The 13,475-nt window shown below is 36.8% G+C and overlaps 1 protein-coding gene and 1 long non-coding RNA gene across 8 annotated transcripts in view; one reads left to right on the forward strand and one right to left on the reverse strand.

Annotated features, from left to right (window-relative positions):
- The window catches only part of SLC26A7 (solute carrier family 26 member 7), a 90,100-nt gene that overhangs the window by 74,431 nt on the left and 2,194 nt on the right, over positions 1-13,475 (forward strand). For 5 of the 7 annotated variants that reach the window (XM_080580772.1, XM_080580773.1, XM_080580771.1 and 2 more), the window contains 5 exons: positions 4,784-4,921; positions 6,649-6,697; positions 9,625-9,725; positions 11,640-11,694; positions 11,784-11,887. In XM_080580772.1, the coding sequence (XP_080436898.1) occupies positions 4,784-4,921; positions 6,649-6,697; positions 9,625-9,725; positions 11,640-11,694; positions 11,784-11,887 (447 nt within the window). Of the gene's footprint in view, positions 1-229; positions 2,586-4,783; positions 4,922-6,648; positions 6,698-9,624; positions 9,726-11,639; positions 11,695-11,783; positions 11,888-13,475 lie in introns of those variants that run through there. The other 2 variants (XR_013946770.1, XM_080580775.1) reach the window with 2 other exon arrangements.
- LOC308190009 overlaps positions 1-13,475 on the reverse strand; it is a 57,981-nt gene that overhangs the window by 9,498 nt on the left and 35,008 nt on the right. The gene's annotated exons all lie outside the window — the stretch shown is intronic.

Raw genomic sequence — 13,475 nt, forward strand, 5'->3', positions numbered from 1 at the left:
GTAGCCTCAGGAAATTGGAATATTTTCCTGGTTCTGTTGCTGGTCTGCAAAGTTAAGTTTGGCAAGTCCTTTTATATCTGCCTGCCTTGGTTTATTTGTTACTTTTCAGTGAGGAATTGCTCTTTATAAAGTTTCCTAAATCCTGTCTGTCTAGGGAAATCTCGCCTCAGCAAGAACAAGGGTTATCTACACAGATGATAGCTGTGTAGATAATAAATATTCTTTTCAGAGTTCCTCATTTCTTGAAAATCCTTTGATGCCCTCATCATCCACCACCTCTTTTCCACCCCTGGTTCTGCCACCAGCCCCTTGTGACCTGGCTGTCCCTGAGGACACTGTGTGTAGTAGGAAGAAGAGAGAGCAGCATGCAGTTGTCAGACCACTTCACACATCGCACCACCCTGGACTCAAATGAGGGTACCGTCATATGAAATATGGATGGAAGCATCTCTCGCAAAGAACGTGGTTTTCAAATTTGCTTCTTACAAGCTTAAACCTACTAGTCAAGGATTCTATTTTTTTCCTTTTATTCATTTTTTTCATTACCATTATTATCAAAGTTTCTTGTGGTGGGGTCTGTGGTAAGAAGGGAAGGGTAATGACCCAGGGAGGTGACCTTCCTCCTCCAAAACAAAACAGTAGGTCAGCAGCCAAGAAAGTAGAATCATGTGTCCTTTCGGCATGGAGTCCATTCACTAGGACACCCTGACCTCTTCATCCTGGCAGTTTCTACTATGCCTGCTTTACTTTCCCAACACATATGAAGGGTCTTCTGTACAAGTAAGCAATGTGCTCAGCAGTTATTACCCTATTATTAAGAGGCACTCTTCTGAAGAATTTATTTTGTCTGGCAAATGTTTTCCATCAGAGCTATCTCAGACTCAAAATCTGAATTTGGCTTGGGTGGGTTTACTGTTTTGGCATGCTGAACAATGCTGGAATGTGAGAGGTACATGAGAATGGGGAGGATTCTAAAATGTAAATTAAAAACACTATTGTTGAGGCTAGCCCAACTGTCAATTATTATTATCACTTTTCATTCTTAAGAAAATTGGTGGAGTAAATTTGTCAGAGATGGTAACCAATATTTGACTTGCCTACTTTTTTTTTTGTGTGTGTGTGTGTCAGTTAATAAAATATCTGTACAAATCCCTATGCATCATTTTTAAGCTAACTGTTCCCCATCTTTTTATCCTGAATGATTAAGATTAGTGCCAGTAACCAAGTAATAACTAAGCAGTGTCTGCAGACACTGGGGAAAATAACATTTTGTTAAGAAAGCAAATTGCTCAAGAGGTTATTATACAGAAAAAAAGGAAAATATTTTTAAGACTATACTAAATATTTTTAATTTAATTTATGGAGTCAGTGGGTAATTTGGGGTAATTTTTAATGTATGAATGTTAGAGTAATCCAAGTTCCACTGGTAAATAACAGCTTAGACATAAGTAACAGGACTTTTAAACATGAAAATATGCAAGCTTAATGATCTACCCCACCATTAAGGTCTGTGGATTTATAGGGATTATTTCATCAACAGGAGAAAAGACACTTTGATGTGGAAAAAATTAAAAGGGTATTTAGAAGCTTGTTTGAAACACGTTGTACCAAAGGCATTCACTAAACTGAATTCTTACCCAAGTGTAGAGAGAGCTGTGCCATGTGTGCAGGGCAATTGGCAGCAACCTTCTAAGTGACAGAGTAAAAACACCTCCTGAGATGATTTTTTTTTCTTTCTGAGCAAGAACAGACAAAAATAAGTTATTTTTTTCTCAGAAGAGTTTTTACTGAGAAAGGAGCTAGAACTAAACCAGAGCCAGGACTGATAGACAAATTTGGATTCCCCATCCTTCCCCATCCATCTTCCCTATGAAGAAAGGCTGAGAGACCTGGGTCTGTTCAGCCTGGAGAAAAGACTGAGAGGGGATCTCATCAATGCTTATAAATACCTGAAGTGTGGGAGATAGAGGGATTTGGCCAACCTCTTTTCAGTAGTTTGTGGGGACAGGACAAGGGGTAATGGCCACAAAATTGAGCACAGGAAGTTCAGCACCAACATGCGAAAGAAATTCTTCACGGTGAGGGTGATGGAACACTGGAACAGATTGCCCAGGGAGGTTGTGGAGTCTCCTTCTCTGGAGATATTCAAGGCCCGGCTGGACGCCTACCTGGGCAGCCTGCTCTAAGGAACCTACTTTGGCCGGGGGGCTGGACGACAATCTTTCAAGGTCCTTTCCAATCCCTACAATTGTGTGATTCTGTGATTCCATACAAAAGGTTATACCTAAGTCTTCCATCAGCTTGATTTGGCCTTATGATTTGAGACTTTCAAGTCTTTCACCTCATATTAGCTCGTTGAGGATCACAGGCTTTGATCTCTGCACATCTGCCTTATTTTGTCTTTGTTTGCACATTCTACTTTGTCAGTTCTGGTATGGCACCAAAGCGTCCACTTGTCTCCATACCAAGCCATGTATAGAATAGTTTTTAAGGGAATGTTAGACTTCACAGTATTTCTACATTCAACCATGTATTGACCTCTGTTTTACCCCTATTTAAGAAGTTTTATTTAATTAATTTATTTATTTTTCATATACTCTTACCCTTTTTAATTGCTGGTTAGGCTTTACCGCTTGACAGACTGAACTATGTTGGTGATATGATGATTGCATTCACAGGTAAATTGTACTAAGTCACTATATATAGTCTGGGGTTCATTGCCTCAGTTCTGGATGTCTGAAATGTTTCATTAGCCTGTATGATGTCTACTATGGTGGTGTCTGAGAGTTTGTCTGCTTCTCAGAAGTCTACAGTAAGGAGACCGTTTGTGTGGTTTGTGGTAAAGATTTTCAGTCCTGTTTTGCTTAAGGTCTGTTGGGAAAACTGTGTATCTTCAATGCAATCCCATGATTCTTTGAACTTCTACAAAATTGCCTCTCTGTCAGCTCCACTTACTTATGTTTAAGTACGACGTAGTTAAGTAACTTTGCGTGTCTTTGACTTTCATGAGGAAGAATAGAGGATTTTGGAGTTTATATTCTCTTGCAAACTCTTGGAGTTTGTTTGTTTGTTTGTTTGTTTTTTTACTTCCTATTACCCATTGTCATGAGTAGTTCACTTCTGAGAACTGATACTTGCATAAATCGTATATTTTACTTTGGTATTAAAAAAATATTTCAGTAATGAAAATAAACAGAATCATTACTGTGAAAAGTTCAGTTGTGGATTCAACTATCCTCTTTTTTTCTCATCTGTTCTCATCTTCTCATCAAAATGCTCTGAACTTCCATGTGTAATCCAGAGGTCCAGCCTCTATGAAAGACATACCTGAAAGGCAAATTAATCCTATTGTGTTTTTGCCAACTGGAGCTTATTAGCAGTGTTGTTATGGATATTTAAAGATCTCTAGTTTCATGCCTGTTGGGTAGAACATGCTACTGAAAATATGATCCTGCTTAGTCCTGTTTTACAACACTAGAGGCATAAAAGAATCGTTATTTATTTGAATATAGATAAAAAGCATGCAGATGTAGTATCTTTTACTAGATCAAATAGTACAACTGGAAAAGTAGAAGACCGTAACGGCCAGCAGACTTTTCTTCAAGTCTGAAATACAAGCAGCAGGCATCAAAGCAGCTGAGAACAATTGCTCCACAATGAGTCAGGTCTGTCTCAGATGGTGATAGAGAACAAGTGGTTGGTATCTATCACATAGATGGGATATTTGCAGGGAAAACGGCAAGAATAGGGTTCTTTCCCAAGGAAGAGAGACACACAGTTGGTTTGTAATTTGTCAAAAGTGAAGACATCAGTAGAATTAGGTTAATTCTACTTAGAAAACCTGCATGTCAACTGATGTTGATATCTAATATATTCATATATAAATATATATATATACACATATCGTGACTGGCTTTTTACAGTGTGAAGTTTGGATGAAACTTTTTTTGATAAAATGCAAAGACAGGATCCAGGGCAGATGATGGTTCTTGTGTGGATTATTGATTATGTTGGTTGTAGATAAATGCTAGCAAAGTTTTAAATCAGGCTCAGTCTGGATCCAGTCAGTACAAGTGGGACCATCAGGAATTTGCTTTTGCTGAAGGGCTTAGTGAAGTAAGAGTGGCTACAGAAAGGTTTCTTCCAGGGCAGGTGCTTCTGCTGCAGGATGTACTTAAATGATTTTCTGCTTCAACTTCAGCTCAGGGTGGTATGAGAACCAGACAAGTGGGGCTGGTGGGAATTTCCTCCCATACTGAAGTCAGTGGTTGCTTTTTTCATTTCCATGATAAAATATCCCTATTGTACTACAGTCATCTTCAGATGACTGAGATTAGCATTATGACTGTTTCCTCAAACCAGCCACATTGTATGCTCCAAAAACTTGTTCACTTTTTACAATACATATAATACTTACCTAGTAGAAGATTTTCCCAGTCTTCAGACCTTGTCTTGCTTGTGTCTGGGAATCACACCAACTGAAACAGTGCTCCTACTATCTGCCAGATGATAGTTCTTAGTATTGTGCATTGGAATTAATATGATTTTGCTTTTGCGCTAACCTGAATTAAGGATAATTTTCCTTATAGATTACTTTTTTATTCAGTCATGTGTGAAGCTGATCAAGATGGTTATCCATTAGATCATCTTCACAATCCAAAGTTCCTTCTAGGTTGATTTACAGGAATTTTCATTACTTTTAAAGAAATTACTGCTGTTGTTATTATTATAATTTGTAAAATGAAGATAAACTTCTCAGCATTTTATTTATTTCATTTCACAGAAATCATTAAAACAGGTAAAGATAGTTTCAGTCAACAACCCATTAGTCTTTCTGAATGCCAGGAAATTTCAGGCAGACCTTACAAAAATAATCCAGAAGGATAGCACGAGCAGCCAGGCATGTGAAGATGTAAACAAGGTAAGATGTGCTACATGCTTCTGTAATCATGGTGACAATGCTGAAGAGTATGATTCCTTTCTTTGCATTTTTTATTATAATTACTTGAAAATAATATCTTTCCTACCTCTCAATATAAGGTCCTGTAAAATACATTAAAACACTTAGCCAAAGCTCTTCAAAATTTCTGGGAACCATTACATAACCTCAGATAATGTGAGGTTGTGACTTCGAAAATTCAATGAGTAGCTAAAATTCTACTTGAATAAAGTTGTGGGTTTGTTTATTTTGTTGTTGTTTGTTTTGTTTTTAATTTTTTCTTCCCTCTGGAGATGAGTCCATGAGAGACAGATGCTTCATTTCTGATTCTAACTATGAATAATTTTAATAGATATAGGAAGAAGGTACAAACTGCTTGAAGTTTTCACCTAAGGCGGTGTTTCTTTTTAATTTTCTGCACTGATTGTATTGGAAAAATAAATAGCACAAAAATTTTGTATAACTTGTTTTTGGAAAATGTCCCAGTAAGGACTGTATTTGTAAAGTTTATTTGCACATAGCTACCGAAAATTCCTACAATGTTCCCAGAAAGAGGGAAAAATGTATTGTTTTTCTATCATTACAATGAAGACATTCCAATCCAATACAATAAATGATAAACTGTAGGCAATCTCATCTGGTTTGGTGAACTGGACTGAGAAAATCATAGGTATTTCCTAGATGGTTTGTTAAAACAGTAATATTTGTCTACCACCTCTGCTGTCTCTTGCTAAAGATCTGCACTACCCGTTCCTACTCTGATGGGTGCCTTCTTGTTATTCAGAAATCCAGCTCAGATATTGTGCTGCTTTTTTTCCTTGGCTCTTCTAGTTTAACTGATTTGGATTACCAAGATAACAAACTCCCAAACTGAGAGAAATTACTTAGGATTTACATGGAATTAATTTATGAGTTAATTTAATAAGAGTAATGAATTAATAAGTTAATTTAATAAGTTAATTTATAAGTTACTTAGGAGTGAGATGTTATCCTTTGTCTATTCTGGAAGTTACTTGGCAGTACAGCTGCCTGAAATACTGTGCATAGTTTTTTTTGTTTTGTTTTGTTTTGTTTTTCTTTTGTGTGTGTGTGTTTGTGTGAAATAATAGTCTTTCTATGGAACATAATGGAAATGAAAAAGTATTGCACTTTGGATTTTGTTTCCATGGTATATTTCTGTTTTAAACATATGTCTACTGACAACTTAACATTCATATCGAAACCATTACAAAAACATTTCTCCAGATAAACATAACTCTTTAATATATTTACATCATAACAATTCTCACTAAAATCTTAGATGAGATTGCATCAAGTAGAAGTTAATCTTAAAAGTTTCCTAACTTGAATTTATCTTTTCAAGAACATCTTTCTCATCTTTCTATCGCTTCTTAACCCCTGCTTTCCCAAGAGCATCGTTTTCATAATATGTTTTATAATGGATACAAATGTCAAAGAGATTGAGTCATCTGAAGGGAAAAAAAAAAGTGAGGTTACAGTTTTATATGACATTAGAAGAATAATGAAAGGCTTGCTCAGCAGTTATAACATATCCAATAGACTGTTGCATACAATATGGTTTTTGGAGAGAATGAGTTAATTTTGATATTGAGAAACAGAATTCTTGTGCATTGCATTGATTTTCTCTGGTTACTCTGCATTGGATTAGTTTTCCTTGGTATGCTAATTGTTCATTGCTTTTATTTCAGTGTGAGCAGAACACATTACTCTGTTCATTTTCCAATGGAAGTTGTCATGGTGAGTTTATTATCTATAAATTATATTAAAACTAAGATGGATGTAAGTGTGCAAAATGGCTCCAGGTTTTTCTATTTATTTATAGGTGAACTCAAATTGTCTGGAAACTAATATTTCAGATAGATCACACCTTCACTGAAACATGAGTGCTAAAAATTGTTAAACTCTGTTAACCTTGGCCTAACAGGTCCTGTTTTTATTCTGTTCTTGACTGAGGTTATAAGATTTCAAAAGTGGGAAACCAATGAAAATATTTTTGTCTGCAGGAGTCCCTGCTTATTTCACACAAATCACTCTATGCATACGGATAGGGGTACCTAGTGGGGGAGGGGGGGGGATCACTTCCAGCATTGCTGCCTTTATTGGTCTTCAGCCAAAGGCCTAATAAGCTGTTTTGCTAAGCTGTGTTCTTGCTTTCTTGTGTTTTGTTTGTTTGGTTGGTTGGTTTGGTTTTGAGCTCATCGTGGGACTTGAACATTAATATGCAAAACTAAAAATAGGGTGGGATTAGAGCTATGTGAAGTCTTTGTGGACGTTAAAGGCACTGAAGAGAAAAATTCATAAACGTCATCTGAGTTATCAGTGACACTGTGGCCACCAATACAGCACAGTAAAACAGTACAACACAGAATAAAGAAAAAAAAAACCTAAGGGTTTGCTTTTAATTAAGGATTAAACTGGATAATTCTACTCTTCCCACATTTTATAGAATTTAAATTAAACCAGAGCACATACATTCCCATGGGATAGCTGCTAGAACCTTTTGCAGAAGATACTTTATACAGATGACTTCATCATGGATGGAATTCAAATGCTGTGTTTATTTAAAACACTTATAAGCATTAAGACCACAGTAGAGAATCTGATTTGGGGGCTGTTGTCTGATAGTTTATGCTTATTAACTAGGCTCATGACATTTTTATGTTTTTACAGTGTTTACTTTACTTGGGGTTGATAGAATGTTTTGCTGTAGCACAGCAACATAACGATAATGGCTATTGAGACTATACAGTGCTATACTGTAAAATGGTAAATGAGCACACAGCATTGTGTTTGTGGGGAGATCTTTGGAAGGTCTTGTCAGTACAAATTTCAGGTTTCGTTGAAATGTGGTTTCATTGGATAAACTGGTATCTCACATTACAGAAATGACAGATAGCACAGGACCTCTTTTCTGATTCCTTAAGTCCTGCCTTGAGGACTTAAATGTTGTTGTTCTTTGTACTAAACAGAGTATGGTGACTCTTTGTGGGAGCTTTAAAATAAAAACTGGAGAGGAGGAAAAAAAATCACTAAAAAAGCATAACTGCATGGGGCTTAAATTTTTAGGAAGGAGGGGAGCAGGAAGACATAATTCTTGTCCTGACATCAGTTGTCCTAGAAGGTGCAGCAGCATCTTTGTCAAAACCTTTATTTTTGACCTCTGGGGAATACCGACTTGACATTGTCTATATCAGCAACAAGTTAATTAGCTTCTGTTGCCCTTGCCCAGTGGTTCAGAGGCAGCAGGTTTCCCCACCACCACCACCCACCTTCAGAGGTCAAGCAGCCTCCAGTTAATGGCAGGATGCCAGCTTTTGGGGAAGGTAATGCGAGCTCCAGTCCAGCATAGCCTCTCACTCTCTCTATGCATATGTACGTGTGTACGTATGGTTTGACCTTCATGAGGTTTGTCAAGGAAGAGATTTCAGAGTATAGTTGATAATAGTAGGGTTTCATGGTGTGCTTGTGCAACATATCAGCTAAGTACACTTCAGGTGTAAGGTGAGCTCAACTTCTGTGCTTGAATGTAGTATTTCTAAGTTAAATCAATTCCCTCCTTCTTCTCTATTTCTTTCCTTTCTTCCAATTTCTTTATTATTGCTTCTGTTATACAGAAGCAAGTTACCTGTAATTATATTTATTCAAAATCTGTTTTTGAACTGTCAAACTTTTAACTTGTATTTAAGCAACATAACAATCAAAAGGGAAAATTAACCTCAGACCATTTTTTAAGGTAAAACTTGTTGGAACATGCAGATATAAATGTGCATGCTTTTGGGGGTGAGTAAGTAACAGGGAAAGAGTAAGTTCTTCTGGTTTGGAGACAGAGTTTTGTAGAATTGATTACAGTAAGCAGACCAGCAGATCTCATAAATCCTTCCTGGTTTTCCACTGCAGTAGTGCCAGGCAGGCTTTCTTTGAAATTCTTTATTTTTGTTTGCAATGTGTTTATTAATGTACATTGGACAGTACAAAGAAAGTAAATCTCTGGAGGTGCAAGTGCAAAAGACTCAGACTCCTGTCAGAAAGGAATTAGCACCATTATAAATCTACACAATAAGAAAATTCTAAGTCCCCTCAAGATTTTAAAATCTTTTCTTCTGCTGTGTCAAAACCATTTCAATTAACCTATCTTTACATTCATAATTCCTTTCATTCATCTTTTTTTTTTGAATTTTGTTTTGTGATAACTAATATTAAAGCTGTTATTTGTCCACAGACCATTGTAAATAAGATGTACATTGTTTTCTTTTTTTCCTTTTATGAAAGCCAGGAATCATCTGCATGCTAGTTCAGGACACATTTAGTATGTACGCAGTTTCAGAATCTGAGAGGTATATTTTCTCTGTGAATCCTAAGTGAACTTTCCCAAACAAGCCAGAATCATGTAGAATTTCAAATCTGAAGAACTTTTTTTTTGTCCTGGAGAGACTATTTCTGTCTAATACATCTCACTAATAATATATTCTGCCTGTCGACTTCACCCCATTGCTCTGATGGCCCTTCATTTATCTGTACTTCTAAAATGTGCCATTTGCTTAATGCATGTCCCAGTAAAAAATAGACAAATTTTACTGTGATATTTTGGGCTTATTTTGTTCTGTCGTTATACACATTTCTTGACTATTTGCTAATTAAAGCTTTCTCCCATATCAAATATGCAGGTGAGTCACTGCAGCCATCTCAGAGTGAGCGACGTGTTTTGATATTAGACTGTAGTGGACTGAGTTTGTTTGACTACACTGGAGCCTCCACGTTGCTTCAGGTATTTATAACACCAGACACGTTCTGTACATAGAAATATATGATTGCACACACAAGTTATTGGGACCAGCTACTACTCACATCACTCACATTAGTGGATAAACGTGGTCACTTATGGAAAAGATGAGCAGAGTTTTGGTACCGAACTGCACTATGTTTATATAAAATTGTATACAAATAATTCTAAATATTTTAAGTGACATTCAGTGCAAATGTAAGTATTCATATTTAATGGAAATGAGTTTCTGAAAGCACTCCTTTTTATGTATTTATTTATTTTTAAACTGTTTTAGGTCATATTCAACCCTGTCATGTCAGTTATGTCAGTTGTAGCAGACCTCTGTGTGGATTTACACCATTAAAATTACAGCTTTTATTTCTGTGATTTTATCTATATGTCCTGCTTTCTTCTAAGCCAGGAGTCTTAATGATCTCCATGTTTTCTTCTGTGGGTTACATACCTAGAAGGTTGGGTTCCTTGCTCATTGCAGGAGCCCTGAGAAGACCAAAACCAGCAACCATAATGATCGGTTCTATACAGCAGATGAAAAAATATGTTCAGAATCCGTTTCCTGTGTTTCCATAGGGTTTGGCATTTAATAGAAGATGTGCAGTTAGTACAGATTTAATTGGGTATGCAAGGTTTGGTTCATATATTATTTTTTTGTGTAAGATAGAAGACTAGATTTGAACTTGGGTCTCAGCCCAGGCCCTTTCTTATCCTAACTGTTTTCTCAGTTTACTGAAGTGAATAATGAAGTGCTAAATTAAATAATAATAATAATAATAATAAAATTAAAACAACATATCTAGGTGTGTATATAGTCAAAAGGAAAACTGGGATAATTAAGTAAGGTGAATGGGAATTATTCTTTATTACATCCCCCCTCAAAATAAAGGCATTCAATAAGCTTAGTAGGTAAAAATAAACAAACAATTTGTGAAACTAATTTCCAAAAGGTCTTTGAGATCTCAGAATGCAGATTAAATCAAAGAAGCATTAGACAGATTTGTGGGATACAACTCCATCCTGGGCTATGAGATACAGTTTGGGGTTGCAATCTCTGTCTGAAAGACAGGTCCAGAACTGAGTTACCCGAAGGAAGAATGCACTTCTTCCATGTTACACTCATTCCCTAATTCCCTAAATACCATCACTTCTGCTGGAGTTACAAGGATTTTTATTCTGAAGCAGGCTTTTGGTTCCTTTTTAAAAATCTGTTATTCTGATGTGGTTCTCATTGAATCTCTTCTATTAGCATTGTTCCACTTTACATGGATGAATTAAGATTTTTATTTTTATTTTTTATTTTTTTAATGGGGACTGCCTTGGATGCTTCCTCGTCTGTCAGAAAAGGCCCTACTCTAGTTCTAGAGTTATTTTCACTTTTTGTTACTTTCTAGCTTATTGGATACCTAGTCTCTGTGAAGTTGCATATTTTCAAAGAAAGGAAAAAGAACAACTTACTGCAGGATGTAGCATGATGGCTATGGCAATTTTTTGATAGACTACTGGAAGTTTCAAAGTTTCCTATGTCAAATTCCTGTCTTTCTGGACTGGTTGGTAAGCATACAGAGAGGAGATGCAGCAACTTGTTGAAAAAGGCATACTGGAAAAACTAATCTAAAAAATATAATTATAAATGCTATATTATTAATCAATTTAGTTTTATTGCCAGTAGAACTGTAGAGTACTTTGTGGAGGGGGGAGGAAATGATGCTTTCCTGTTCAGTGTGGGTTTTCCTTGTTTGTGTTATAGAGGGGCTCTCTCTGGTGGCTGCTGTCAGCATAGCCTGAACAGCAGCACTTCATGCTCTGCCTGCTTTGAATACATTCTTTTTTGTGTATTTTATTCTCCGTTGGTATTTTAAACAGGTTTTTTTTTTTTTGAATTTCATGTTTTCACACATATAGATTTACATGGATTGCAAAAACAGACACATTGATGTGTTGCTAGCACGCTGCAAAGGCAAGTATAAGCTTACAGCAAAATTTTTAACATGACAGTTTATATATCCTCACTACCTTATCAGTGCTCATATGTTTGTTTTATTACAGCTTCCTTGATAAAAGCAATGCAGTACGGTGGAAATCTTGAATCCGAAAACCCTGTCTTCTTTGAATCTGTTTCTTCAGCAATCGATGCCATTCAGATTCACAGGGTGAGACTTACAGCAGGGGTAGATGAAGTCTGGAGGGGCTTCTTGGATGCTCACTGCACTTTGATAGTCTGGGGAAATCTCGTTTATCCAGTGAATGTTTTGTGCAGAAATCTTTTATCTGTATTCTCTGCAACCAGTCCTCAGCCTCTGGGGCTGCAGTTATCACATTTTCCCTGCTTGCATTCTCTTCCTCTTCTTTTGCAATAACTTCTATGTCTTCTATGCTGGATCCAGAGGCGTGATGTTCAGGTGCGTTAACCTGGGTGCATGGTCCACTGGAAAGCATAATGTCATCTCAAAATACCTAACGTAGCCTCTCAGTGAGGGAAATTACCTTGTACCCAGCTGTGCATAACTAAAGCTACACTCTGTTCCTCAGTCTGAATTGCTTAAACAGCATGCCTCCAGTTAGCATTGCCCTGAGATGCACATGTGCTAAGTAACAGAGAAGGTGGATAAATTCAAGTTGCGGTTCCAGGCTGTTCTGACCAAAACACTTCTGGATCCCTGGCAAATTTGTTCAGAGCTAAAAAGCCCATCTCTGCCCGGCCCTGCAGTGTAATGTGTTGGCTCACTGGTGGAAAGAGGGGAGAGGACATGTATGAGGTGGAAGGGAGTGCTAGAGGGAGGAGGAAGAAGGATTTGCTCAGAAATTGAGGCTAGAGGCTTGAACATGCATTTGCTTAAACATGTATTTATTTGCTCAATAATAATTCTTCCATTCCTTTTTAAAAGGCTATAAACCTGGGCTTTCCTCGTAAACTGTATAAGCCTTTTCCATTGTAATCCCAGTGTAACTGAGCATGCATTATAAGCAGTGTGCTTTCCCATGGTTGTATTTATGATTCCAAACATGGCTAGAGCTCAGTTCAGAGCCCTCTCCAAGAGACATTAAACTAATCACGGTCTGTGGTTTCTGTTTGCTCTTTCTCCCCTTTACTGTGATCTGGCACATTTTACGAATTAAATTAGAACTGCCTATGGACAAAATACACTTTCCATTGATTTACCCAGATAAGGCGAGTTGACTCTTGTTCTGGTGGATTGACTAGGAAAAGTATGTTCTCTTTGGTGCTTTTCAACATTTTTCTTTGTTGCTCTGCAAAAATAATTTACTGAAATGGTAACTGCAGGGCAAAAATAATGGGGATGGCTATTGTATATTTTGCCTGGGTCTGATTAGATGAATTAGCATGATCGTTGTGTTATAAAAGGTCTACATTCTTTATAGACACCCATTAATGTTCCTAACATTCTTGTAAGATAGCTAGTATTCCCGTTTTATGGAAATGGGATGTGGAAAGACCAGGATAAATGTTCAAGTAAAAAGGAGCTCAGAAGTCCATTTTTCGAGGAACTGATAACATGCTTCTACCGGAGCTGCTAAGCAAGTCAAAACTCTGAATAATGATTTAGTGGAGCAGTTTGAAAAACTTGCACACAGTCTCAAATTTTGAATGTAATTATTATGGACAGTGTATGTATATTGCCAATGACTCTTCAGAGCACTCAAAATATGTGAGTTGGTTTCTTGATGTATTCCTTGACTTTAACAACTGAAGATAAGATGGACAGGAGTAAAAAGGCA

This window comes from Anser brachyrhynchus, assembly GCF_964034855.1.
Source record: "Anser brachyrhynchus genome assembly, chromosome: 2".
NCBI classification, from domain to species: domain Eukaryota; kingdom Metazoa; phylum Chordata; class Aves; order Anseriformes; family Anatidae; genus Anser; species Anser brachyrhynchus.